This window comes from Mustela erminea, chromosome 13 (assembly GCF_009829155.1).
Source record: "Mustela erminea isolate mMusErm1 chromosome 13, mMusErm1.Pri, whole genome shotgun sequence".
In the NCBI taxonomy this organism is placed as follows: Eukaryota; Metazoa; Chordata; class Mammalia; order Carnivora; family Mustelidae; genus Mustela; species Mustela erminea.
In genome coordinates this window covers 13,645,984-13,673,962 of record NC_045626.1, presented here as the reverse complement: position 1 = coordinate 13,673,962, position 27,979 = coordinate 13,645,984, and the positions used below count along the sequence as shown (strand labels likewise).

The 27,979-nt window shown below is 51.5% G+C and overlaps 1 protein-coding gene across 1 annotated transcript; it reads left to right on the top strand.

Moving 5' to 3' along the window:
- The first annotated feature begins 415 nt into the window (after nt 1-415).
- Nucleotides 416-24,323, top strand: LOC116571463. Its single transcript, XM_032309445.1, has 9 exons — nt 416-563; nt 822-1,056; nt 2,204-2,379; nt 9,752-9,866; nt 10,060-10,079; nt 15,036-18,219; nt 22,648-22,774; nt 22,861-22,929; nt 23,168-24,323. The coding sequence occupies exons 1-6, from the start codon at nt 416-418 to the stop codon at nt 15,239-15,241; spliced, it is 900 nt and encodes a 299-aa protein (XP_032165336.1). The 3' UTR covers nt 15,242-18,219; nt 22,648-22,774; nt 22,861-22,929; nt 23,168-24,323.
- Nucleotides 24,324-27,979: the final 3,656 nt, after the last annotated feature.

The following is a 27,979-nucleotide window of genomic DNA, read 5'->3' as shown; positions in this document are numbered from 1 at the left end:
TTCCTTAGCGAAGGGGTGAGACAGGGCGAAGAAAACCTCGGCACAGCTGAACCACTGCGGGGGAGCGTGTTGGGCCGGGGCGAAGGCAGGTGGGGCCGCCAGAGCTGGGGCAGCGGCGGTGAAAGAGGGGGAGCCCCGGGGAGGCGGGGAGGCAGGAGGAGAAGCAGGCGGGGAAGGCAGTCACGAGTTCGTCTGCTCATCCGTGAGTTTGTGGCACTTGAGTGACATGTGCCAGTCCAGTGTTTGTCGCCAAGTGTGGCCTTGGATCCCCTGCCGCATCATCCGATAAACAAACAGGTTCCCGGACTCGCCCCGACCCAAACTCAGACCTACAGAACGCAGTACCCAAGTTCGGTCCGGGGGCGAGTGGGAGCAAAGCGGCGCCATCAAAGCAGGTTGACAGGAGAACTCGAAGATGAAGATCGAGGGTGTGCCCCGAGGAGCAAAAAAATACTCCCCCGACTCCCCCCACCTCCGGGAAGAATTGGCCATCAGTGGCCCACGCCGACGGGGTCCGGAGTCGCGGCCGGGGAGCGTGGCCGTGGCGGTGGCCGGGGACCGTGGCAGGCGCGGGCCGGGGAACGGACAGGGAAAGGGACCGAGGGCCTCTCCCCCTCGGCGACACGGGCGCCAGGCTTGCCTGGAGCTGCTGCTGGGAACTTAGGGAGCCGACGGCCCGGGGAAACCGCGTCCCCGGGTCGGCCGGGGGTGCGCAGCGTGGTCGCGGGCCGCTTCTGAGCCGTGGGGAGCGGGGGGCGCAGAGAGGACCTTCCCCGCGCGGCCGGGGTGTTGGCTCCTGCCGGCACCAGCCTGAGCCTGAGCGCGAGCGCCGTCCGCGGCCGGCAGGGGGCGCTGTCGCGACTGCGAGCCCGGTCCTGGGCGGCCTCCGCCTCCCGCCCCAGGCTCGGTCCCGGGGACCCCCACCTGCCCTACAAGTCACCACTCACCCTCACTCCAGCCAGGGACAGAAGAGTCCCCGGGCCACCGCAGGAGCAGTGAGGCCTCCCGGGAAGCCACCTCTGATCCGCACCGGCGGATTTATGGAGCCAGAGAAAGGTGAGTGGTCGAACTTTGCCTTCACCTTGCTCAGCAGAGCAGCAGGAATTCGGTTTCTGGGGCAAGGCTGAAACCGCTAGGCAAGCACTTTCCGAGCGTTTCAGAAGGATCTGTTTACTAACAAATACGTCATGTTATAGCTTTGTTTTAAAGCGGTTCCTGCACAGCATTTTGAACTCAGTCGAATTGCTAATTTTTTTTTAAGGCAGTGTGTCCTAGTGATGGGCACGCACCTGTTTGAATCCCAAGACGGCCTGGGAGCTGGAGCCTCTCTCTGAGCGAGCTCCCTTACCCGCAGGTACAGACAACAGGTGTCACGGGGCACTGTGCGGGTTAATACGTTCAAGGCCACTGCCCGCCCTAGCATATAGGGAGCTCTAACACATCCTTCCATTTCCTTCAAGAATGTTTTCTTATTCAAAACTGGCCTTCCTGTGTTAGCGCCTTCCAAAATTGGGAATGCCTCTTTTCTGTGGATTCAATTGCGTTGTGTTAGCTATTTCTATTCCATAAAATTGTAATCATCCTATGCGTGCATTTTATATCTTTCCTTTTTCTAATGGATGAGCCAATAGTGATACTTTAATTACTAAAGTTCATGGCAATAGAGTTCATGGCTGTGTTGTACATCCTGTGGGTTTTGACAAAGGTGTGACATGCATCGACCGTCTTTTTTGTTTTGTTTTGTTTTGGTTTTTGAGAGAGAGAAAGAGGGCAAGCACAAGTCTGAGGCACAGGGAGAGGGTGAAGCAGGCTCCCCACTGAGCAGGGACCCTGATGTGGTTTTCTATCCCAGGACCCTGGGATCATGACCTGAGCCAACCCCAGGAGCCTAACTGACTGAGCCACCCAGGCGCCCCTGACCAGTGTAGCATCCTATAGAACAGTTCCTTAAAAATCCTCTGTGCTCTGCCTCTTCATCCTTCCCTCCCACCCTCAGTAACCACTGATCATTGTATTATCTCCATGGTTGTGCCTTTTCCAGAATGTCATATAGTTGGAATCATACAGAATGATTAGCAGAAGGTACTCAGTAATTATGGAGACTGAATGATTGGCTTCGTTCACTAAAGTAAGTTGCATTTTTGGTCCCTTCATGCCTTTTCATGAAATAATAACTCTTTTCTTTTTTTGCCGAACAATCCAGTGTCTGGATGGGCCACAATTTATATATCCGCACACCTGCTGAAGCATATCGTGGTTGCTCCCAGGATTTGGCAATTATGAATAAAACTGCCCTAAACATCCACAGGCAAGTTTTGTGTGCACGTCCATTTTCAACTTCTGGAAAAATGCCAAGGAGCTTAATCACTGAACCACACGGTAAGATGTGTTTCGTTTTATAAGAAACTGCCAACCTGGCGTCCATTTTGTCTGGCTTCCATTTTGCATCCCCACCTGTATGTTGCGGGAGTTCCGGTTGCTCCACATCCTCGCCGGCGTTTGGTGCTATCAGTCACTCTAGTCTGCCCACAGCGGTGTGTTACGTATGAACCTGCAGATGCCTAATGAGCTGTGATGGGGAGCAGCCTTTCACAGGCTTGCTTGTCATCTTTTTTGGTAGGTGTCTGTTCAGGACTTCTGCTGATTTTTAAACACTGGGTGGTTTGCCTTCTTCTGTTGAGTTTTAAGAGTTCTGTGTATGTCTTGGGTATGAATCCTTCATCAGATAGGAGCTTTGAAAAGGTTTTCTCCTTGTCTTTTGATTCTGTGAGTCTTCGTTCCTTCTGCTGCAATGAAATGGAAACGTGGGAATGTTAGGAGACAGAAACCAGTCAGAGGGTTTCACTCTGTCGTCATTCTTGTCAGAGGCAACACAGAACAGTTGCCCTCGGCACCTCCTTAAACAGTTAGCAGTGTGCCAGGAGTGGACTCCTTGGTGGTGGCAAATCTCTTGACCTGGAGCTGGCACCGATCACTTGGCAGCGGGGATAGACCCTGGGGGCTCTCAAGTCCCTTCCTTGTAGGGACAACCAGGCACTTTCAAGGGGCTGGGCCACCGCCAACCCCATTTATTACTTGCCCGGAAGACAGACACTGCAGGCCAACAGTGACATCCCCTCATAACTTCTTCCACCTTATTTGGGATACAAAGGCCAAGTTCCTCCCCCATTCATTTCTGGAGACTTGCATTGTAAAAGAAGAAGTAAGTCAGTTTTAAAACGCAGGCCCCAGGCCGGGTTTGCAGGTGCTGCCTGTCCCTCCGTGGTGCAGATGGGACTCCTTTCTGGAACACAAACGCACAGACCTTCACAGGGCCTTGGTAGAAGAAAAGACAATAGGCTAGACCATTAATCCCATCCGTTTCCTACAGGATGGAAAATCTGTGCTTGGCACTGGAAAGGAAGTTCGGCTCCAGAGAGGGGCTTTTCCTGTGGGTCTCCAGAACCCTCCTCCCACTCTACCCTCCTCACGACACGTTGATGTGACGTCCCAATGCTTCACAATACCAAAGGATCTGTTCAGTATTAAGACAGACATATTTTCCGTATGGCTATATGGAAAAATATGGCAAAGCGAAAGTGAGCTTCTCTACAGTGGGTATGGCCCGGGTGAAAATAAATCATTGTGCCTGCTGAGCTGGTGCGAAATCCTGTTCCCCCTAAATCAGACTTTCCACCTGAGGGAAAGGGAAAGCCGGAGGTGTGTTTGCTCTGGCTAATGTGGCAGTAATTCCTGGTTGCACACGAAGTTGGAAGGGTCCGGTGCCAGACAAGGAGTGCCGTGGGTCATGGCGCTTCTCCCAGTGTCACCCAAGGGCCATCTGGGGGCCCGTGACATGCAGACTCCAGGGCACAGCCTGGCCCGACTAGGAGAGACCCAAGCAGGGGCATCTCAGAAGTTCCCAGGCTGCTCAGAGGTCCATTGACTTTGAACATCATTAAGTTAAAAGCACAAAGTTTACAAACCTGGAAACCTGAATTTAGACGCCCTGTCCTCATTCTTCAGAATAGCAAAGTCTCTTCTCTGAAGTTCAGTATTACTGGAATATTAATTAATTCAGTAGTAACTGTGGGCCTGCAGTGACATCCCCTCATGACTCCTTTAACCTTATTTGGGACACAAAAGACTGAGTTCCTCATCAATGTATTTTTAAATATATGTGCAGTAAAAGAAGAAGTAAGCCAGGTTTTCAGCTCAGGCCTCAAATGGTAGTTGCTGTAGCTGACTGATTTTGGAAAAATATTTAAGTACCTTAATTCTCATCTGCAAATGGGTATAATGGTCCCAGGACCCGCACAGCCATGGAATATACCGAAGCTAGAGTGTTTGAGACCCACACTAAAACACAGCAGAGTGTCTCTGAAGACAGGAAACGGGGGTTCAGAAAGTACACAATGTCTCCCGCTTCTGCTGCTGTCTTTTATTTCACATGAAATAATAATAATGACTAGCTTTAAGGCTTTATCATGTACTAGGTATTTGCCTAAGCACTCCATGCATTATTTAATTCTGAAACAATCCTCTGAAATAGGTTATACTCACAATGCCCATTTTATAGATGCAGAAACTGAGGAAGGAACGTGAAGCAGCTCGCTTATGGCCGCATAGCTAGTAAGTTGCTAAGTCAGGATTTGAACATGGGACCTCAGAGCCTGTAGTTCCCCCGTCTCTTTGGGCCTCCAGCCCTTAAAGACCCAATAATAAGCTGGAAGAGGAAAATTGAAGTCTGCTTTCTGAGAAACAGTGAAAATTTAATTCCTCTTTAGCAGTCATATGGTAAGAAGGTCCAGATAAAATTATTCTGGTGCCTAAGGCAAAGCAAAAAGTTTCCTCTGGTGAGATTTATATATAGCACCTGTTCTGAGATGCTTACAGTTTAAACCTGAAATGTCCAATTTGGTAGCCATTAGCCACAGGCATTATTTAAGTTTAAATTTTAATTCATCAGTGGAATATGAGAGTCCAGATATAGGCCCACACATGTATCAAAAACTGATTTTCTTTTTTTTTAAAGGATGTATATATTTATTTATTTATTTGACAGAGAGAGAAAGAGAGAGCACAAGTGGGCAGAGCAGTAGGCAGAGGCAGAGGGAGAAGCGGGCTCTCTGCTGACCAGGGAGCCGGATGCAGGACTTGATCCCTGGACCTGGGATCATGACCTGAGCTGAAAGCACCGGCTTAACCCACTGAGCCACCCAGGCGCCCCCAAAACTGATTTTCCATAAGGGTACAAGGTGATTCAGTGGACAAAGGATAGTCGTTTCAACAAATGGTGTTGAAACAATTGGAAAAAAATGAATAATCCCCACCTTGCTCCAGATACCAAATAGTACATTTAATGGTCCATTTAACTCAAATTGGACCATACATCTAAATGTAAAGACAAAAACTATAAAATTTATAGTAGAAAACATAGGGGGGAAAACCTGTGTGACTTTGGGCTAGGCAAAGATTTCTTAGGTGCCACACTGAAAACACGATCCATAAGAAACAATAAATTAATAAATTGGGTTTTATCGAATTCAAACTGCTCTTTGAAAAACACTCAGAAAATGAAAAGACAAGTCATCAACTGGGAGAAGATATTTGCACATCATGTATTTGATAAGGTAAGGGACTTGCATCTAGAATATGTAAAGAACCCTCAAAACTCAGTACCAAAAAAAATATTACAAAATGGGCAAAAGATATGAACACTTTACTTAAGAAGATATACCAATATCAAACCCATGAAAAGATGTTCACCATCATTAGGCAGCAGGAAAACTAAAATTAAAACGGCAATGAGGGGTGCCTATGTAGCTCAGTGGGTTAAAGCCTCTGCCTTCAGCTCAGGTCATGATCTCAGGGTCCTGAGATCAAGCCCCGCATCGGACTCTCTGCTCAGCAGGGATCCTGCTTCCCTTCTTCTCTCTGCCTGCCTCTCTGCCTACTTGTGATATCTGTCTGTCAAATAAATAAATAAAATCTTAAAAAAAAAAAACAAACACACACACAGCAATGAGACAAACCCATTAGAATGACTAAAGTGAAACGGCTGACCATACCAGTTGTTGGCTGGTTTGTAGAGGAACAGGCAGGAGTGGACAATGGTACAAGCACTTGGGAGAAGTTTGTCTGTTTCTAGCAAGGTAAACAAAACACCTACTCTGATCCAGCCGTTCTGCTTTTAGGAATTTACCCCAGAGAAGTGAAAGTGTTGGTCTTTATGAAGATCAGTGCAAGAAGGCTCATAGCAGCTTTATTTGTTCATAGCCAAAAAATGGAAACCACCCAAGTATCCATCAGCAGGTGAAATTACATCTCCAAACCATGGAATATTCTTCAGCAATAAAATGAAACAAACAGACAACATGGATGAATCTCAAAATAATTTTGCTGAGTAAAAGAAGCCAAACCAAAAAAAAAAAAAAAAAAAAAAAGAAAAAAGAAAAGAAAGACTGATATGAGGAAGTGGTGATGCAACATGGGGGCTTAAGTGGGTAGGAGAAGAATAAATGAAACAAGATGGGATTGGGAGGGAGACAAACCATAAGTGACTCTTAATCTCACAAAACAAACTGAGGGTTGCTGGGGGGAGGGGGTTTGGGAGAAGGGGGTGGGATTATGGACATTGGGGAGGGTATGTGCTTTGGTGAGTGCTGTGAAGTGTGTAAACCTGGTGATTCACAGACCTGTACCCCTGGGGATAAAAATATATGTTTATAAAAAATAAAAAATTAAAAAAAAAAAAGAAAAAAAAAAGAAAAGAAAAGAAAGAAAGAAAGAGTACAGGGGCGCCTGGGTGGCTCAGTGGGTTAAAGCCTCTGCCTTTGGCTCAGGTCATGATCCCAGGGTCCTGGGATCGAGCCCCACATCAAGTGCTCTGCTCAGTGGGGGGCCTGCTTCCCCCTTTCTCTCTGCCTGCCTCTCTGCCTTCTTGTGATCTCTCTCTGTCAAATAAATAAAATCTTAAAAAAAAAAAAAAAGAGAGAGAGAGAGAGTACAGACTGGAGAAGGCAGATCAGTGGTTGCCTGAGTGTGGGGGGCAAGGATGGAGGGATACAAATGGGCATGAGGAAATTTCTGGACCTGACAGGTTTATTTGTTGTCTAGATTGTGGTAATGGTATCCTGGTATATATGTGAAATCATCCATCTTAACACTTGATATGCTGTTCACTGATGCTTTTTATACCTCAAAATAGCTGTTAAACACTTTAAATGTTTAAATAAAATTTAAAATTCAGTCGCACTAGCCACACCAGCGCTCAGTAGTTGGCCGCCATATTGGATGAGAACATTCCCTTCATGGCAGAAAGTTGTATTGAATACGCTGGTACAGACACAGCATCTCTCGTTCCAGGCTGACAGGAAGTTCTAATAAAAACGAATGTTTCTTCTGGCCCCAGAGCCCGCTGCCCCTGTTGTCTATGTAGGAAAATGGATGACACAGGGAGGGACATTGTCAAGTTGGCGTCTGCCGTCAGGACACACCATTAGAAAGGGGCCAGGTGGCAGGTGCTGCTGAGGTTAGGGAAGCGGGGAGGTCTTGACTCTGAGCTCTGAGGTGGGGGAAACCTTCGGCTAAATGAATTGAGAGGAGGAATGAGGGGCGCAGAGGCAGCAAATGGTAGAATTGTAGAAAGTTCCATCTCCTCTAGCCGTCTGTGGTTTCAAACTGGATGAGGGAAATAAGAGTGAGACGGGAAGGGTCCAGGTCTCAACGGAATTAGAAAAAAAAAACAAAAAACCAGAGCCAGGAGAATCCAGGTGTCCTGATGCTGGAAATCTAGGTGTTAATGATTAGGAAAATAAGTAGAAATTATAATTTTGTGGCTGATGTTAAGCATGCTTGTTTCTTCAGTTGTACCCATGGAGAGCACAGTTTCTAGTTGCGTTCCTCGACCTTGGTGTACCCCTAAGTAATCTCCCTGTTGAGTGTGGCCTGGGGAAGCCACAGCCCCTCTGAGAATGATGTTTTGAAGTGGTGGAATCATGCACATAGACTTACAAAGAAAACCCACGGTGCTGAGCAGCGGTTTTGTGCCCAGAGACCTGCCATCCCCCACCAGGAGTGGGACTACAGGGGCAATGAGGCCACTCGCTGAGTCGGGTTCATTGATTTGGAAATTCTCACCCTGATTCCAGAATTCAATGGAACAAAGAGTTTGGCTTCCCTAGAAATCGGGCCTTTTTGGAGAAGAAGTTGAGGGGACAGAGGACTCCTGCTGTCCCCAAGTCTGGTGGTGACTTGTGACCAAATCCAGCCTCCGACTGCTTCTCCATAAATAAGCAAGCTTGAAAATATGCACTTGACAAAAATAGGTTGGGGCGCAGACCCCAGTGTGGCCCTGGGATGAGACCCTCACGTGGAAGCCGGGATGGAAGGTCGTGCGGTTTGAGGGCGCAGGGGCCGCCCGGGGTCGCATCTCCTGGCTCCAAGGAGGTTCTTGGGACCCGCGAGGGGGGGCGGTTTGTGACATCGTCAGGTCCTCGGGAAGGAACCCCCCCCCCCGCCCAGGCTCTCCAAGCCATTTTTAGAAACCAGAGAGCCGCCCAGAGGAGGCCGCCCCGGGGAGTGTCGTGGTGCGGGACGGAGGATGCTGACTCCAGAAACTGCTGAGACCGCGGGGCCCGCAGGCTGTCGTCCCTGCGGGAGGCGTGGGGACGCCGGGAGGAGGAGCCAGCCCCGCCCGCCGCCCGCCCCGTCGAGCCCACGAGCACCCCGCGGGCCCGGCAGGAGCGAGTCCCCGCGGCGCCCCGCGGGCCGGGCCTCCCCGCTGCCTGCGCCCCCGCGCCGTCTCCCCTGCGCGCCTGGAAGAAGGCGAGGAAGGGTCCTGGCCCGGGGGCTGGGGACGCAGGCTCCCCAGACGCGCAGGCAGCCCCGCAAGGCCGGGAAATCTTCCCCTTCGGATGTCTTCGTCCTTCGCCGCCGCGCAGGATCCTACGCCCCTGTGCCTCGGGTTTGCGGCCTCCGCATTTGCGTCCATCCTGGGTGGGGAAGGGAGACTGGCCCTGGGGGCGTCCGCGGGACGAGCCGGGTCTGTCCATATAAGCACTCGGTAAATGTGGGAGGAATGCAGCGAGGAGCCATCCCCCCCACGCCCCGCCTGCACCCCTCCCTCGCCCCCCGCATCCCCGCGGGTCCCTCCGGGTCTTCCTGGAATCGAGCAACGACGATCCTCCGAGCGGGCAGGGCAGGACCGCAGCCCAGACACGAAGAAGTCGGGCGGGCTTCACACCCCTGCATCTTCCCTTGAGACGAGGAAAGGCCCTTCAAAGCCATTGGCTTCCTGAGAACAACGGATGGAAAGGCAGGAAAACACAAAGCAAATGCAAATGGCCTCATTTACCTATTTCCATCGAAAACATGGAGACATGTTCAAAAACATTAAAAACAAAACAAAACAAAAAGGGTAAACCAGTTAAACATCCCTGGTCTCAGGGCCCCAGTCTCCGTTCTCTCCCCAGGGATAACCGCAGTTGCTGCGACGGTGCCCGCGGCGGCCCCTTCCCTCCGCCTCCCCGCGGGGCTGCCCCGGGCTCCTCGGTCCCGGGCGGCGCCCCCTGCAGGGCTTTGTGCTTTATGGTTCCCTCGGCCTGGAAACCCCGCCGCGCCCCGCTCCGTGCTCTCCTTTCTTTTTTGGGAAGGGGGTATTTTATTTGATGTTTATTGCAGTACAACCTTCGTATAAGATAGTGCACACATTTTAGAGTGTGCAGCCCAGTGAGCTTTTACACAATCCTGCACGTATATATTCCCCCAGGTAGAGAAAACAGACGCCGGCTCGCCAGAAGGCTCCCTCATGCTTTGAGCCAGGATCCTCCCGGAGCTGACCGTTGTTCTGACGTCATCGCCACAGACTCCTGTAGTCTGTTCACGTGAGTGACGTAATGTCCTTTTGTGTCTCCAGCACTTCCTGCGGGGGCTCATTCCCATCTTCCAGATCTCGGCCCAGGTGGCTCCTCCTCCCTGCCTCTTCCTTCCCGTAGCATCACCCTGTCCTTTTTTTTTTTTTTTTTTTTCCCAGAACACTTCTCCGTTTGAAATTTCTGTTTGTTTACTTGTTTACAGCTTTTCTCCCCAACTGGAAGGTAAGTGTCCTCTTCTATTCCCTGCTGTGTCCTGAACCCGTAGCTCGGGGTCTAGCATATGCAGACGATCAACAGATATTTATGCAATGAATGAATATGTGTGTAAATGAAAGAAAGAAATGCCCCAGGTATCCATTTGTATGGTCCTGAGTCTAGAACGAATTATAGTTTGTCCAAATGCTGGCCTCTGCTGGAGGCCTCTGTGCTTCTTGTCACAAAGACAACATTCAGCAGATTCAAATGTGAAGACAGAAATACTGGCTTTGTTCCAGTCTGCCTGGAAGCAGAAAGTGGGCAAATCCTCACTCCCTCTAGCAGGACTGCTTTCTTCTCCAAGACTGGGCTTTCCCTCTATGCTGTTGAATCAATGTTTTAGAAAACAACTCCACTTGCGCTGCCTAAAAAGACTCTCAACAGTGGTAATCTCTCCTGGAGGGAGTGAGGATACTGTTTTAAAACTTGCTTTGTATTTTGCCATGTTTTAAAAATAAGCATGTAATAACTTTGTCAAAGAATTTTAATGGTGGTAAAACACTTAACATGAAACTTACCATCTTCGCCAATCTGCAAGGGTACATGCAGTTCGCTGGGCCACCAACCTCCCAACTGTTTCAACTTGGAAAGCTGAAATTCTGCAGCCTCTAAACCGCAGCTCCCCCTTCCCCTTTCCCCTCAACCCCTTATACTTTCTGTCTCCGTGAATTTGAGCCTCCCTAAGGAGAATCTGTAATGGAGCATTCGACATTTGTCATAGTGGCTGGCTTATTTTATTGAGCATAAGGTCTTCAAGGGGCATCCATGTAGCATGTCGGAGTTTACTTCCTTTTCAAGGCTGAATAATATTCCGTTGTATGTACCCCTCATTTTGTTTATCCATTACTCCTCGGTGGACGCTTGGGTTGCTTCCACCTTTGGTGGTTGTGGCTAATGCTACTGTTATTAGCAGTGTTATGCTAATGCTCTTTGAGGCCCAGTATATATCCGAAGTGGAATTGCTAGATCATGGGATAGTTCTGGTTTTAGTTTTTTGAGGAACTGCTGTGCTGTTTTCCGCCACATCTGCATCATTTCACATTCCCACCAGTGGGGCATCAGCCTTCTGATTTCTCCAGATCCTCCCAAATGCTTGATATTTTCTGGGTTCTGGAGAACAGCCATCCTGACAGGTCTCGGGTGATGACTCGTGGTGGTTTTGGTTTAGAATTTCCCTGATGACAAATGGTGTTGAGAACATCTTTTCATGTGCTTGTTGGCCATTTGCACATCTTCTTTGGAGAATGCCTGTTCAAGTCCTGTGCCCATTTTTAATCAGTTTATTTGTTTTTGTTGTTGTTGAATTTTGAGCAAGTACTACTTTTAACATCAGAAAAGAATTTTGTATTATAAAGAAAGAGGGAGAAGGGGGCACCTGGGTGGCTCAGTCAGTTAAGCATCTGCCTTCGGCTCAGGTCATGATCTCAGGGTCCTGGGATGGAGCTCCTTGTCCGGGCTCCCTGCTCGGTAGGGAATCTGCTTCTCCTTCTCCTTCTGCCTTCTCCCCCTGCTCATGTTCTCTCTCTCTCAAATAAATAAATGAAAATCTCTAAAAAGAAAAAGAAAGAGAGAAAGAGAGAGGGGGAGGGCGGGCATACAGAAGGCCAGCCAAGAGAGTCCAATGGTTAAAAGCTTGGGCTCTGAAATTAGAACATTCAGTTACTGTAATTACTGAGTACCTTCTGTGTAAGTCAGGGTAAGCCAACTAACACAGAACCCTAAAAGCTCAGTGACCTGATGCTCTAAAAGTCTTACTCTGAGTCCAGCGTGGTCTCAGGTGGAGCGGTAGAAAGGACTCATGTCACAAGGGTCAGAAGGTCGTTCCAGGACTTTGTGTCATGCAGTCACTTAGGGACTTAGGTTGTTTCCATCCCAAGGCACTGATGTCCACGAGATGTGGCCTCCCCAGTCACCATGGGAGGGGGATAAAAGGGAGGATTACACAAGGGTAATTTTTTACGGACCACTCTTGGCCTGTATTACATTAACTTAAGCTGGTCAGCCCCACCCACTACCAAGGAGACTGGGAAACTTGCTTTTCCAGTGACCCTACAAGGAAAGGATACTGCACTGTCTCTGCCACAGTCCATCCCTTTGGTCATCAAACCATCTCATTCTTCCCACACATGGAAACGCTCATCCCCTTCCCTTGGGAGACAACCCAGACTCGCACCCAGGATCTCTAGTCATGGACATTCTTCTCCCTCAAGACCATATGTCGCTCCTGTGTTCTGGTGACCAGTGAATTAAGGGGGGTAAGTTGTCTGTCCCACTCCCCACACCCAACACACAGTGGCAAAGTAGAAACAACAAAATTCCCATGGAGAAGAGGGAAGGCACGATAGCCCCTGGCCCAGAGAAGTGATAGACCCCTTCCTGTAAGACAGGCTTTGGGAGGGTTCCCTGCCCTGGCAAGGGGAGGAGTCCCCCATTCCATTCTGGTGTGACCTCTGAAGGGCGCGCCCTGCCCGTTTTTCTCCATGAGCTCATCTTCACCCTGAAGGAGCTTCTCCCGTTTCAGTCTCTCTGCTGACGATAACTGAAGCAGTCTTTAGGAAGGCGGCCCTTCTCCTTGGCGACATCCAGTTCTTGGAGCTTTCCTTCCGCTTGCTTATGGAACCCAAAGGGTTGCTTCATGTCTGCCGTTTGCAGGGTGACTTCATGATTTCTCTGGTAGTAATTCTCCCAGGAAGCTGGTGGCCTTAGTGAGTTAGGGAGAACTCTGTGAGGGGCAGGCCCTCTAGAAACCCACGCACAGATGTGGACAGACCAGTCAGATGTAGTAGCCTGGCCTGAGGGGAGTGTTCTGGGATGGAGGGGGACACTGGGGAGCCGTCACCATGCCGCTGGCATTAATTAGCAGTGTGGACAGAGAAGAGGTCCAAAACCGAGCCCTCGGTCACTTCAGTGGCCAGAGGAGGGGGTGGCACCAACTAGGAGATGAAGGACGCGGCTGCGGGTGACAGTGGAAAAGTCTGGGAAGACAAGTGAAGAACATGCCTCAAGGAGGGTGTGCAGACCGGTCACTAAGATGAGGACCGAGGCTTGACACTGATGACCTCCTCAAGGTCACTGGTGACTCTGGCAAGGGCAGTTTCCACAGAGGAGCAGATGAGAGTCTGAGTGGAGTGGCTTCAGTCAACAAGGGGAGGAGAAAAGTGAGTGACCGTGACCATGAACGGAATCGTCTTGCCGTGAAGGCGAGCAGGGGCAGCTGGCCCTTGCCCCCCAAGAGAGGGCACAGGGTATGACACAGATGCTGGGGGACAGAGCAGCGGGAAATGAAATCTGCAGAAATGACATGTGTCGCCTGAAATTGGAACCCAATGAGCAGCTGAGAGGGAGGATGAAGAGATCCACGGGGTCTGCGGAGAGCGAAGCAAGCAGGAGGGGGCCGGGGAAGGGCGGGTGTACTGGGCAGCAGGAAGGGTCCCGCATGTTCAGGTCCTGCATTTAAGGACAGACTGGCCCATGGGGCTGGCATCCGTCTCCATCGGGGCCACCACATGAGCAGGGACATGGAGCGGGCACAGGGTTTGATCGAACAGAAGCCGGGGTTTTGCTACCATTGGCGCTCCTGGTTCTCGGGTGTTCGGGTTTGGACTGGATCTCCCCGCCTGCGGTCCTGGGCCTCCCTCCCAGATCGAGAGACTTCTCAAGCTCTGTAACTGCACGCACCTGTCCCTCACCATAAACCTTTCTGTACTCTTGGTTCTGTTTCTCGGGAGACCCCTAGAACCAGGCATGGAGGGGCAGGAAGAAGGAGAGAAGGATGGGGTGTGGCAGGCTGGGGGGGGGGGTTGCTGGGAGAGCGAGGGGAGCACCTGGCCCGCACGGAGGTCACCTGGGAGCCTCAGCCGCAGCACTGCCCTCAGGACTGCCCCCCCTCTGCAATGGGCTTGGTTTGCACGTGGAGGTAAAGAGAACATTCAGGAGAGAGGATGCCAGTGTAGGAAGCGGGGGAAACGGGAGAGAGCGGGAGATGGGGTCACAGAAGGGACGCGCAAAGCCACGGGAGGCTTCATGCCCCAGGGGAAGGGCTCAGGTATTTAGTAGACACAATTGTCTTTCCTCAAAAAGGATAAACACCCAGGGTCACAAGACAACTCAGTGACAGAGACGGGACACGATCCTGATGCTGGAGCCTGGACTCCCCTCGATGTTCTACACTTCTTGGTGGGAAACACTGAAGTCGCTTGTCTACCTCCTATTCGAGAAAACTCTAAGACTCCGATCACCTTTCCTTTCCTATAAGGAGACCCCTATGTCAGTGGTTTAAACCCTTCTGGCCTCACAGGTCCCTCCAATGCACATGTCCACAGGCTATCACCAGCTGTTCACAGGGGTTGTGGACTTTTTGAAACCCATCCGAAGGGCCCCGGTCACTACCTCCAATGCTCTGGCCTCCTCGGTCTCATGGAGGTGGAGCTGAGGCGAGCAGGAAGTGGGTCCCGAAACAGAATGGCACAGTGGTCCTGATGTGCCCCCGTTAGCCATGCCCCATGTTTAAGGGCCAGGGGACCAAGCTGTCATTTCTGTACCTCGCTACCTGGGCAGAAACCTCCCTGCCCGGACACCAGGACGGAGAAGAAGGCATCTGGGTGGAGATGCAGGGAGTGGCCTCCTCAGCGGCCAGTGGGGTGGGCAGCGAGCAGCTCTGAGCGACCCGGCGCTCAGAAACGGACAGCCCGCCGCACCCCGGCAGCGCTAAGTAGGTCACCTGGGCTCCCCGGGAGCCCTTTGGGAGTGTGTGCTCTGCCAGCAGGTCAGCCCTGCCTGGGAAGCTTCCAGGGGCTCCTCTCTTGAGAACACCCAACACAGCCCCAGCCCGGTGGCGGTGTGGCTAGAAAGTACACGTCCTCTTCCCTGTGCCCCAGACCCCACAGGGAGTTCCTCCCGTGGATGCCTTATGCTCTCTTCCAGGCTCCAAAGTAACAACCATCTCCAACTGGCAACCAGACTTCTGCCTGGGAGCAGAAAGCACAGCTGTCCTGATGGACCAGGGCTCGGAAGCAGTGACCCTCGAGAGACAGCGGGCTTTAGCTGACAGGAACCTGCCATGTCATAGAACGCTCTGGAGGCCTGAAGAGGTTGACACAGATACCCCTGGGGAATTAGCAGGACCTTGAATAAGCTTGTCTGCCAAACATGCCTTGTTTTCTAGGCCCCCAGGAGTACCTGGCTTTTTCTGTCTTCTCGTTTGATGCTAAAGAAACCAGCCATTATTTCACGCTGGAAAGGAAACATTCCACTTGCCTTCTCCTCCTCCTCTCCTGCCCCCTTTTTGCTGAGAATATGAAGACTCTCCACACAGTCATCACAGTAAAAGCAGTCCTTAATCTTCCTAACGATAACAAGAATAAGGAACATCAAAGTAAGCAGCTATCTTAGTCATTAGGGTATTAAACTGTACTCGGCCTGGATAGGCTGAGAAACCAGGACTCTCGTGTTTTGATGACGATACCAAAGCCTAATTTCTAGGCAGCTGCTAGATCACCAGATTCCGAGCACCCATGTAGAATATTATCATTTCCCAGACCAGCAGGGCCCATGTCTCTGCTCTAGTAAGAGTCTTAGGTTACTTTAAAAAAAATTCATTGTTAGGATACCCGTGACAGGTGAGAACTGGCGCGGGTCACTGTCTGGACCTGAGGGCTCTGCGCGCTGGCCAGCAGGGCCCTGCTCTCTGGGCACCTCTGCTTCTCCCTGGACACCCTCTGCTGGGTGCTTCTCTGTCCCCCGCCAGCTTCGTCCACCTGCTCACAGACCTGCTCCCTCCACACCTCTACACCTCAAGTCTCTGATTCGCCTTCATCACCGACCGCCTCTTAGCTCTGATATCCAAGAGCGAAGCGGACTGGCCATCCCATCTGCTAAGGCAGTCCTTGGGTAGGGCCCCTTCGGTTCTGATCCGCTGTGGAAAGTGTCTTAGAGAGTCCAACACTGGATAAAAGCAGGGACAGCTTGCTTCTCCTAGGAAAGGTGAGCGTCTAAGAGACCGCATAACATGTCTCCCAGGGCAGAATTTCCAATGCACGCTTTACTCATCCAAAGCCATGGCTAGTTATGGCCCCAGGAGCAGTAGGGCAGGGCCAGCTCTGAAACTACTTGCTCATCACGGAGTCACTTCTGCCCCTGGTTATGGCGATGCTCCTTCTAGATATTTTTCTCCATTCTGCAGTCCACTTACTAGCTGGTTACTGTAGGCACAGCTGCTATAGATTCCAAAGGACACCGGCAAGAAAGGTCTCATTGCCCGGGCATGGAGAGCCTCCTTCTGCGCTTACCTCCTGGACCCACACGTTCCAGCAATGGCCGGGGCAGCCGCATCACAGCGACCTGTCCCCAGTCTGGCACTGAGTCTGCAGACACCATCCTCGCCTCCCGCCTCCCGGTGTTGGACCTCCACTCTTAGATTAACCACCTCACTCCACACTGCAGTGACTTCTAGCTGCTTCCACGTGGCTTCTGGAGCTTCTGCGTGCTGGACGCTTATGCAGCGTTTCAGCCGGTCCTGCATCCCAGGGGGGACTACCCAGCTTCCCGGCTCTGTTCTCAGTGCTCAGGATTAACTGAGGGATCAAGAATCCTTGCAGCGCTTGTTTGAGTGAGACGTGCCCCCTTTTTATTAGGCTGGGGGTTTTAATGATGCTGTGGGCCCCACAGAACCTCCATTTCCTGCTCTGGGGCCTTCGGGCAGATAGAGGAGGGATTTTGGATCTCCATGGGTTCGGGTCACCACATCCTTTGGAATGTGTGTTTTCCACAGCAGCTCTCAGCAGCTACAGTTGGGCCCAAAAGACCACAGTCCCAAAGCCTCGGTGCCTACTGATCCCCCTGGGGCAGGCCTCCCTGTGCTGGTGGCCGGCAGGGGGCGGGGGAGCACTAGAGCCTCGCGTTTGAGCGCTTTTCCTCCTGGATCTGATTTTGACCTTGTTGCCTGACTGGAGGCTGGATGGCTTCGACACAGAAGAAGTGGTGGGTGGTGCGGGCACTGTGAGCACACGCTGCGGACTATCATTATGTCGTATGAAATCCAGGGACGTTTAAAAATAAACTCAGGCCGCCAGCGGGTTTGCATTTCCATACCCAGTGCCACCCCCGTGGAGGGCCCCAACCGGGATCTCCTGGGAGCCTCCAAATTATCCCCGGGTCTGGTCTTCAGATTCCCCACCTTACCACTGGGGAAACCGAGGCAGAGAACATTTAAGTGGTTTGCTTAGGGTAACAGGGCAAGAACAAAGCAGGAGGGCCTTCAGTTTGATGTGAGAAAGTGTCATTCTCGGGAGGAGGTGTGTCCGTGAGGGGTGTTTCTCAGGAAACGGAGGACGAGCTCCCGTCAAGGCTTAAGAAGGTCACCCTACTTCATGCCTCCGGGCATCCGGGCTGCCCGTCTTGGCTCCCTCGTTATCTTACCTAGGAATTCACTTTGCCTGCAGTATGCACCTCCCACACTGTCCTGCGGGGACCCCGGGAATGATTAACTCCCAGGCCTGGCTGTCCCTCTGTCCTGAACACTTTGCATGCTGTCCGTCTTTCTCCTCTGGAGATCAAACTCTCTATCCCTTTCTTGGCTTTCCTTTGATGCAGGCTTTTCTGGCTGGAAGGATGTGCTTGTCAGTCGCTGTTCTAAGGACCCACGAAGGTCATTTCGGTCCAGGCTTCTGGAAAAACGGCGACTTTGGAGGAAGGCAACCCAGCCACCGCCCCTTCCTCCACTTTGTTTCCGTGTTTACATCACCTCTTTGCAGCAGTTCTGTCCTCTGTGTGAAAAGACGAGCCCTTATTTTGACAGCTGGGCAGTGTCTTTGATATGGGAGATGTCACTTGGAAAAAAGCGGGGGGTGACAGGAGATGGGCAGCAGCTGGTCCGCACGGCGGCGGTCCCCGAGCCCAGCTGCGGGCGGCTCTGGCGGGACCGGGGAGGGGGGTGCGCTGGTGTCTGTTTGGGGTTTTGCCAGGTTCCCAGGGCTGCAGCCACCAGGCTCTGATTTGCTAGAACCAGGAGCTCCCCGCGGCGGGAAGAGGGAAAGAGAAGGAGCGGAGTGAGAGGGGAGGGCAAGTCAGGAGAGGAGCCGGAGCCCGACCCCGAAGCAAAGGTCCTGAGGTGGGGAGAGAAACCCGGGAGGGCCGAGGGCGATGGGGTGGGCTGGCTGGGGGCGCGGGGCGCGGGGGGGCTAACTGCCTGGACTTGGGCTTTGTCCGAGTCTGTTCAGGCCTTTACGACAAAATACCACTGACTGGGTGGCTTGTAAACAACAGAAAGTTCTTTCGTTTCTGGCGGCTGTGTGTCCTGGATGGGGCACCCACATGGTCCGTTCTGGTGGGACTCCTCGTTGTCGTTCTAGGCCCCGGACTTCCCGCTCTGTCCTCACGGGGAGGACGGCAGGGGTGAGGGGCTCTGCGCCTCCTTTATGAGGCGCCACCCACATTCCCTGGGCCCCACCCCCACGGCCCAAGCACCCCCAGTGGCCCCACCTCCTAACACCAGCCCTTGGTGGGGGGAGGGGAGGGTCTCCACAGGGGCTGAAAGGGGGCCTCAGTCTGTCTCCTGAGCTCTGGAAGTCACCAGGCCTTCCTGCCGACGGGCATCACAGACGTGGCCGCCGCTTAGCCCAGGGAGCCGGAAGCCTCTAGCCCCCCCATGACCCTCTCCCGAGCTCTCATCAGACAGGGGAGCTGAGGGGGACAAAGCCATTTGCCAGCTGGCCGGCTCTGCGGGCTGCCTGTCCCAGAAATGAAATGTGTGGGGAGAAGAGACTTTCTAGCTCTTTCTCCGGGGCCCAAGGGCAGACAGTGAATGTCTACCCAGGTATTGCTGTTCCCTCAGGATTGTGGGGCCCACAACTGCCCAGTTCACATGTCGGTCCGGCAGCGGGACCAGCTCACCGCCAACCCTTCACTCACACACACTCACACACACACATGCACACACAGGCCCGTGCACACACAAGCACCCCCTCCCTCGTCCCTCCTTCTGTTCTCAGTTTTCTGTCCTGGGTTGCTCCTTGTCACCACCAGAAGCAGGTCCTACCTGAAGGCCCACAGAGACCCGAGCTTTGTGCGGGATTTGGACTGAGCGCCATTCCCAGGGCTCCTGGGTCCAGACAGGAATCCCAGAGACCAGTCTCTGCCCATTACTGGCTGAGGTGAGCCTTTGAGTAGAGCAAGATGCGGGCACAGTAGACCCCCCCTCCAGGGTCTGTGACAAGGACATTAGCCATTAGACCTCAAGGAGGACAGCCAGGCCCCTCCCTGGCTCCCTGCCCTTCAAACTCAGATTATCCCATGAAACCAGGGCAGCCAGGACCAACCTGGACTGTGAGGTAGAACACGAGCCCAGAGGTGTTGCTGGTGTTGCTGGAAGGCCCAGAACCTGCTTGGGTCAGCTGCTTTCTGCCTTCCAGTCTGCGGACCGGGAGCTGGGAGCTGCTGCCCCATGGGGCTGCCTGGAGCCCTCTGTGGGACTGAGGAGGCCACCCCTCATGCCCACCCCCATTCTGGCTGCAGCCCTTTCTGGCAGCCATTGTCCACTCTGCCGTCGTGGAAGGCTTTCATCGATGGCACACTTGGCTACTAGAAGCTGAGTACTGCAGGGAGGAATTCCAGAACTTTCTAAAGAAGGGTCTGGCCACAAAGAGACCCAGTCCTCAACTCCGTATTTTGGAGGGAAGAAAGAGCACGGGGATGGGGTGGCCACGTCTGTTTCCACAGGCTTTTGCCATTGTGTCTGTCCTATATCAGAAGTTTCCAGAATGGCTGCCACCTGCCTGTGGCCCAGCAGGGGTGGGGTGGGGTCCCAGCAGGGACTGTTGGCATCCACTCCCTCCTTTGTGCTCAGCTGGTGACCAGGGTAGCTTATGTGCCTAGGGGATGAGGAGTGGCCTGCCTTGCCAGGCAAGCCCCTCTGCGGAGCCCTTACCTTGCGGGTCCTCGACACCTGCTGCTCCCACGTGTTGGCGTGTCAGACATGGTCCCACGCTGGGGGAGGGAGATCCAAGGAGATGGGTGGTCCCCAGCACTCGGTGTTGCAGAGAGCTCAGGAAAGCATTTACTGAGTCTGATAACCATAACCAGGAACCCCCTGAAAGAAGCTGCAGACAACAGCAGGCTCCTTGGGGGGTCTTGGCTGAGAAAGTACGAGTTGGCAAGACGGGGAATGGGAGGGACCCCAAAGAGGGCATTTAAAGGGGAGGAGATGTAAGTCGGGGTGCCTGGGTGGCTCAATTGGTTGAGAATCCCACTCCCGACTTTGGCGCAGGTCGTGACTCGGTGGTGAGATCAAGCCCCACGTCGGGCTCTGCATTCCGCTTGGAGTCTGCTGCAGATTCTCTCTCCCTCTCCCTCTGCCCTTCCCCCCACTTGTGCACATCCTCACTCTCTCTCTCTCAATCAGTTTAGAATCTTGAAGAAAAAAAAAGAGGAGCTTTAATTAATTTTTAAGACTGAAAAGCTCAGGAAGCACGGTATTAATAATTCGGGAACAGCACTGTTGTAAATATCACAACAGTTCCTCGCTTCTGAGCTCTGTCACGTGACAGCTGATGTTCACATGTGTGACCTACACTGCCAGGACCGAGACCCAGCATATTCCTGAATGTGATGGGAGTGATAGGGACTGTCCTTCTGCCTCTGCCAAGAAAGTATCCTAAAACCGTGGAGTGACTTATTACAGAGACAACACTGAATTGCCTGTAATTTGTCAAAATATGGTAATAAACCAAAGACCGTTCCTTTAATAGAAACACATTACTTGAATCGTGCCTTGCGAGAACATAACCCGGTAAGAAACTCAGTGAGATGAAACCGTGATGGTTCAAACAACACCCTCATATACCCAAGCTTTAAAAAAAATAAAAAACAAAACAGTGCAAGCAACTTAGAGGAAAAAACCGAATAAACACAAAATAGCTATTTGTTGCACAAAAACTCTCTCTGGGTATGTACTGATAATACACATCAGTTTACTAAGCTGTACTCAGGATGTACATACAAACTCATGTTCTTTTCTTCACTATTTCCTTTACACATTTCCATTTACCAGCATAGCCTCCCAACCTCTGGTAGCTAAAAATATATTATTGATTAATATTCCCTTATTCTTGAGTATTAGTGGTTTTCATTGTCTATTTTGTAAATCATGCTGCTATGTATTTTGTATAAAACTATTTTCATTTTGAGGTACAGCCTCCCCAAGTGAAACTATGGGGTCAAACGGATAAAGGGTTTGATACCTTATTATGGAATCTCGGATACCTTTTCTTCGAGAATAAACTTATTTTTAGTTCCACTGGCAATATGTAAATAACCGATTCCCTTCAGGCCGAACAGATTTTTCTTTCTCTTTTTTTCCTTCTTCCTTCTTCTTCTTCTTTTTCTTTGCATCTTCCTCCTCCTTCTCCTTCTTCTCCAGTAGTATGAAATATTGTGTAAAGAATTATTTTACATTTTTATTCCAGAACTTGAAACGAGTGGTAGATCTGGGCTTCTGATGCCACCTCGGTGTTTGAGGCTCTGACACCATCCAGCCCTGGCCGGTTCCCGCGTTTTGAACGCATGTGACTGGCCAGAGGGGAGTGTGCAGCTGGCCCAGACACCGTCCCCCGCCGCCCCTGGCTCAGCACCTGGTGAAGGGGGGACTGCGGGCAGTGAGGGCTGAGCGCTCGGCATCTCGGGGGCACTGAGGACAATATGGCATTGTGAAGCCACGTGGCACCACACATCACTCCTCAAGAGCTGTCCTTACTGTCTTCGGTTCTAAGCACGGCGACACATGTCCTCAGTCGGCTACCATTCCAAACAGTTGGTCCCGTAGTCCCCTCACAGTGCGCCCATTCTTTTCAAGCCCATGTGTCCTCAATTTGAATCTGGAAAATATGGTCACTACTATTTTGGTATATTGGTCTCACCCACTCTACTAGATGCAAGCCCAAGAGTAAGACTGCGTCGTAGTCGTCATCCAAACCTGTGTGGTCCCTTGCCTCCGACTTACCCTACCCTTTCATTCTAAAAGCAGTTCTGTTTGCTCTCTTGTCACTTGGAGAGCTGCTGTTCTTTGAAAATACACATTTAAAAATAGCACTCTTTTCTTTCTTGTAAGCCGTGTGTGTATGAAAATGAGTTCTGCAGCATAGAACTTTCCTTAATCTCTTATATGCAGCAATATAGAAGCTAGGGATACTAGCCTTGCCTACCAGATTAATTCTGAATACTTCACTGTGCTGATGACAACCGAGAGGCACTGGAAATCACAAATGTCACTGCTTTCACTTAGTATACAAATTAAATTTGGCACGGCCAACGAAAGGCGTTATTCATATCCTGAGCTTTCAGTACAGTGCCGTGACTCCATAGCTTTCAATAAATATTTTAAAGATGTACACGAAAAACACTTTTAGAAATTACCCACTAGTCTAGCATACCCAGCAAATCTTATAGGGCATCCAGAGAAGAATTCTGGCAAATGCTTTGATTCTCAATTCTTCACATTCCGCTGATTTTATTCCCGACACCAGCGCTTAACATTTTCTTCCAGATTCCCCTGGTGTAACTCTCCAGGAGCCGGGCTGGCTGGGTTGACCAAGAGTCTTTGATATGCAAGGAGACCCTGGCCGTCCTCAACCTCTGAGAGCTCAGAATCAAGCTTGTGCGGCACAGGTTGGGTGAGTGTGAACCAAGGGATATCTTAGCGTTTATAAAATGGTGTATTTGAGCCAGCAGGGATCGTCTGTCTTTCATCGCCCACTAGGTGTTTAAATTCCCCACCCCAAGACTTGAGCCACAAATCCAAGGCAGAAGAACAAGTGTACTTTGGAAGGTAAACATCATCTCTCCTGTCTGTGGGCTCCCAGGACCTAGGGTGATATGGATGCCTTTCACATCTCCTGACTCCATCACTCGGGGCCCCAACCCTGAGCCATCTAAGTCCAGGGGGACTTTGTACTTCACAGTCGTCTGCGACCCAGAAGTCATGCTAGACTGCCGTGGCTTGCCCGCTCTAGAGCTTCAGGTCACCCGGCAAGTATCTGTTTGGTCCTCCTCCCAACTTTCTGCAGGACAGGAGCTGGACCTGATGCCCAGCAGGAGGGAGCAGGCTGGAGGCTCAGCGTCTTAACTCTGAGACGTGTCTCCAGGGGCCAAAGACAAAGCAAGATGGGAACTCCGCCAGCGTTGGAGACCAGAGGTGGTAATATGGATTCGGAGGTCCAGAGTGTCCACGAGGGGGCTGTCCACGGAGAACTCCAGTGGCCATCAGGACCAGGGAAGGGGTATGGCATGAACAAGAAAGGGCTGGGCCTAGGAACGGCAGGGAGGGCTCTGAACGGAGAGAACGGGCTTCTAGACCCGATTACATATCGGAGCAAGTAACAACTACGGTAAAACCGTGGTTCTGGACCCTGAGTGAAGGCAAGAGAGTCTGTGATCTAGAAAGTTCTCCTGGAGCCCCTGGTTCTGAGCGTTGTCCGCTCATCAGCATATACACTGAGCTCCTCTCACGGCGGGGCAGGGACCGGGGCCCGCGGGACCCAACAGTGTAAGGCCGGTGTGGCCCCCGCTTCTGTGGCAGAACACGTTCGGGGGTGGGGGAGGGGGTCGGCAGGAAGAGCTGGGATCCACTGGGATCCGCCGCAGCAGGAAGAGCTGGGATCCACTGGGATCCGCCGCAGCAGGAAGAGCTGGGATCCACTGGGATCCGCCGCAGAAGCTGGCGTTTCTAACCAGGCCCCTGGACTCACCCCGAGCTAGGACTCCACTGCGAACCCTCCAGGTCACAGTCCGTTTCCTGCCTTCCCCGTGTGGGGCTCAGGAACGCGAGGGACCGCGTGTGCGGCCAGAAGAGCGTCGCTGCTCGGCGGAGAGCACTGGGGTCACGCTCCGGTGCTCCCAGTTTCACGGCGGCCGAAAGCGGGCAGCAACCCGGAGGCCCGGCCGTGGATGGGGGTAAACAAAATGGGCCCCCCACACGGCGGAATATTATCAGGCCTTAAAAAGGAAGGGAATTCTGCTCCCCCCTGGATGAACCTTGAGGACGTTATGCTGATTGAAAAGAGCCGGCCCTGAAAAGACTGACGACAATGCCTGATCCTACCCACCTGAGGTTCCCGGAGTCCTCGAATTCCTCAGAAACAGAAGGAGGGGCGCCGGGGTGGCTCAGTGGGTTAAAGCTTCTGCCTTCGGCTCAGGTCCTGATCCCAGGGTCTTCGGATCGAGCCCCGCATGGGGCTCTCTGCTCAGCAGGGAACCTGCTTCCCTCTCTCTCTCTCTGCCTGCTTCTCTGCCTGCTTGTGAACTCTCTCTGTCAAATAAATAAATAAAATCTTAAAAAAAAAAAAAAAAAAGAAAGAAAAGAAAAGAAAAAAGAAACAGAACGTAGAAAGGTGGTGGCCTGGGGCTGGGGGCGGGGCAGGGCGGGGCTGGGGTGTGGCTGGGGGCGTGGCCGGGAGGGGCTTCCTGAGGCGAGACTTTCCGCTTTGCAAGATGAAAAAGTTTCCAAGGTCCGGCTCACAAGCACGTGAACCTCCTTAACACTACTGAGAGGTGCACTTCGAAATGGTTAAGATGGGGGATGTGATGTGTTTTCGAACCACCATAGAAAATAAGGAAGAGGGGGAAGGAAGGAAACTCTGACACATCCTGCAACGTGGATGAACTTGGCGCATCTTCTGCTAAGTGAAATAAGCCAGAGCAGGCCAAGTCCTGCTTGACTCCATACCTGGAACGGTTAACTTCACTGAGACAGAAAGTAGGCTGGTGGTTGCCAGGGGTTGTAGGGGTGGGGGTGGGGGGTGGGAAATTCGTGTTTAATGGGGACCACGTTGCAGTCTGGGCGGGGGTGGGGGAGTGGGGGCTTGAAGCAGTTCCAGAGATGGGGGTTGGTGATGGTCGCACGACAGTGGGAATGTGTTTCATGCCGCTGAACGCTACACTTAAAATGATGAAGATGGCATGTTTTATATTATGGTTCTTTTCCCACAATACTTTTTTTTTTTTTTTTTTAAAGCCCACAGTATAGTAGAAAAGCTTCCTTCCAACTCAGAATTCTTTTCCAGGCCATCTTCCCCACCTGGCACATCAACCCCATGAAATTTAGGAAATTCCAAAAGAATAAACTTACACGTTCTCTGGTGAAAAAGAAAACAAAACAAAACTGGCAAGAAGCAGAGGGAGGGGAAATAATTGTGTGTGCGTTGGGGGGGGGGGGGCAGGCGCTGGCCGTTTCCACGGGCTTCCTCTGTGCCAGGGGCTCAAATGTTCTGTGCATCTCCAGCAAGTTCTCAGGTGATGCTCACGCTGCTGAGCTGGGACCACACTTTGAGAACCGTGGGCCTCTCCAAAGCTCTTTAAAATGTCCAACCCGCAGTGGAGGAGGTCTCAAATTTTAGCAAGAAGGTTTAAGTGGAAAGTGCATTGCAATGCTGGGATCCTGAGTCCTTTAGTCACTGGCACTTTTGAAAGCTTTGCCAGCTGATTCTGATGTGGAAGTTTCTCATTCCACAGGGAAATAAATGCTGCCCTCAGCATGCACTCCTTAGCCCCTGGGTCTCAAAGGCAGGTGGTGGGTGGTTTTCTGGGCCAGCAGCAGCAGCTAGAGAACCGAATCGTCAAGCCCCACCCCAAACCTACTGAAGCAGATCCTCAGGGCGTGGGGCCCAGGAATTGGCTTTGACGGGCCCTTTGGGTGGTGCTGATTCACCCTAAAGTCTGAGAACTGTGAGCTAGACTTTTTGACAATTCCTTTTTCATCGATGTGCTGATGACTAAACCAAGGCTTTTGGACAACTGGATATGTAGTTTCCCTGTGCATGTGACCAGTTACTGAAGAAAGGGACAGTTTATTCTTTTCTCTTTTTAAAAAGATTTTATTTATTTATTTGAGAGAGAGCACACAAGAGAGAGAGCGTGAGTGGGGGAAGGGGCAGGGAGAGAGAGAGAATCAGACTCCCCACTGAGCAGGGAGCCTGATGTGGGGCTCGATTCCAGGACCCTGGAATCATGACCTGAGCCGGAGGCAGATGCTTAACCGACTGAGCCACCCAGGCATCCCCCGCCAACTTTTTTTTTTTTTTTTTTGAATGTTGGCCTGGAAATGTGATTCAGATATTTCTGAGGTTGGAAAAGTTAATGGAGAAACTTACAAATACTCCGACACCAAGGACCGCACCTAGCATAATTCATGGAAACTTCAAAGAGGCAAATTTTAGCTTAGTAAAAGGAAAAGACTTTAATGACTGGTGGGGGGGTGCCTCTGGTCATGGGGAGGGTTTTCTTGGGATGTAGTAGTTGTGCCCTCATTGGATGGGTTCCATGGGGACCCCTCCCCATGGAGGATGGGGAAATTTAGGAAGAAAATGGACTTTTTCAAGGTTCCCAGATGACTATCTGAGTCACCTGGGCTTGTTAAAAATAAATTTTGGAGTCCCACTTGAGAAGATTCTGACGTGGCACAGCTGGGTTGGGACCCTGGCATGGCACTGGCCCATGGGGCACTTTGAAGTGCTAGGTTTGAGAATCTCTAAATGGGATATATTTGCAGTCCCTTCCGAGTTCTACAACTATACGAAAGAGGATAGAAAGGTTAGCTTCTAAAGGTTGGAAAATGCAGAGAGATCAAATAATTTTCTCCTTCAGATAAGAAGTCTACATTAAAAAGTAAAAGGGATGGTAGTATTTTTAGCTTTACTAAGAACACCCAGAAGAAATACGTTTAAACTACAGCAGATAGGATTTGGATTAAAGGAAGAAAAAATTCCTAGCAATGAGGATGGAAGAGCCTTCTCTAGAAATTTCTAGAACTGCAAGGCCTTTTCATCTGTCTGGAACAATGTCAGGGGGAGATTTTAGACTCCCTTCCAGCCTAGATGCCGATGTTCTAATATACACACAGCGTAGTCAACTAAGGCAGCACGTTTCCCTCAAGTGTATAGGATAGCCTTCATGAAAGCTTCCCTCGTTCTGAGATTGCTAATAAAACCGAATCAGGAGGCACCTGGGCGGCTCCGTTGGTCAAGCTACTGTCTTCAGCTCAGGTCATAATCCCAGAGTCCCAGGATCGAGTCCCACATCGGGCTTCCTGCTCAGCAGGGAGTCTGCTTCTCCCTCTGACCCTCCCCCCTCACATTCCTTTTCTCAAATAAATAAATAAAATCTTCAAAAAAAAAATCAACAAATGGTGAACTGATAAAGTATTCACACAGTAATAGACCTATGTTGGAACAGGAGGACAGTCCAGTTTCTCATCAATTAGTCACCTAGTCCGCTGTGGCTGGTGTCACCAGTATCGGCTTTTGTCTGAGACTTTGTCGATGGGCACCAAGTCGCTGATATTAAAAAAAAAAAAAAGAGAGAGAGAGAAAGGGGCTCTTCCTGGCAACATCTCTCTGAAACTCTGATGGTGAGGTTCAGTCGGAGGTAGACATCAAGGCCAAGCACCGAAAAGGGAAGACCTTGAAGAGAAAGGGGAGGCAGGAAGGAAGCCTCGGGACGGATGGGGATAGGAATAGCAACTGGAGAGAACAGGCGGGATCCACCCTGCGTGTCAGACAAGGAGCCGACCTGGGGCCAGGCAGGAAGATGGGACCCGGAGCTAAGCCAGCGGTGGGGGGGAGGCCAGGAAGCAGACGCAGGCATCACTGTGTTTAAATCTCTTAAGTATTTCTGCTTCGGGAGAGAGAGTCCCAGGGAGACCCTTGCGTGTCTTCAGCTGGAAGCTGATGGAGAGCTCGGGAAAACCCGCCCAAGTGGTCCAGCAAGTCTTCCTCTCTGTTAAGGAACAAAATGCAGCATCGTGGTTTAAAAGGCCGGCCCCGGAGTCAGGGGACTTGGACTAAAACCTTCCTATCTCACTTGGCCATGGATACTTTTTTTTT

Coding starts and splice junctions, on each gene's coding strand:
- LOC116571463 (XM_032309445.1), top strand. CDS start 416: ATGAAGATCGAGGGTGTGCCCCGAGGAGCAAAAAAATACTCCCCCGAC. Junction 1,057..2,203: donor ATTTATGGAGCCAGAGAAAG/GTGAGTGGTCGA, acceptor CGAACAATCCAG/TGTCTGGATGGGCCACAATT. Junction 10,080..15,035: donor CTTTTCTCCCCAACTGGAAG/GTAAGTGTCCTC, acceptor GCTCTCTTCCAG/GCTCCAAAGTAACAACCATC.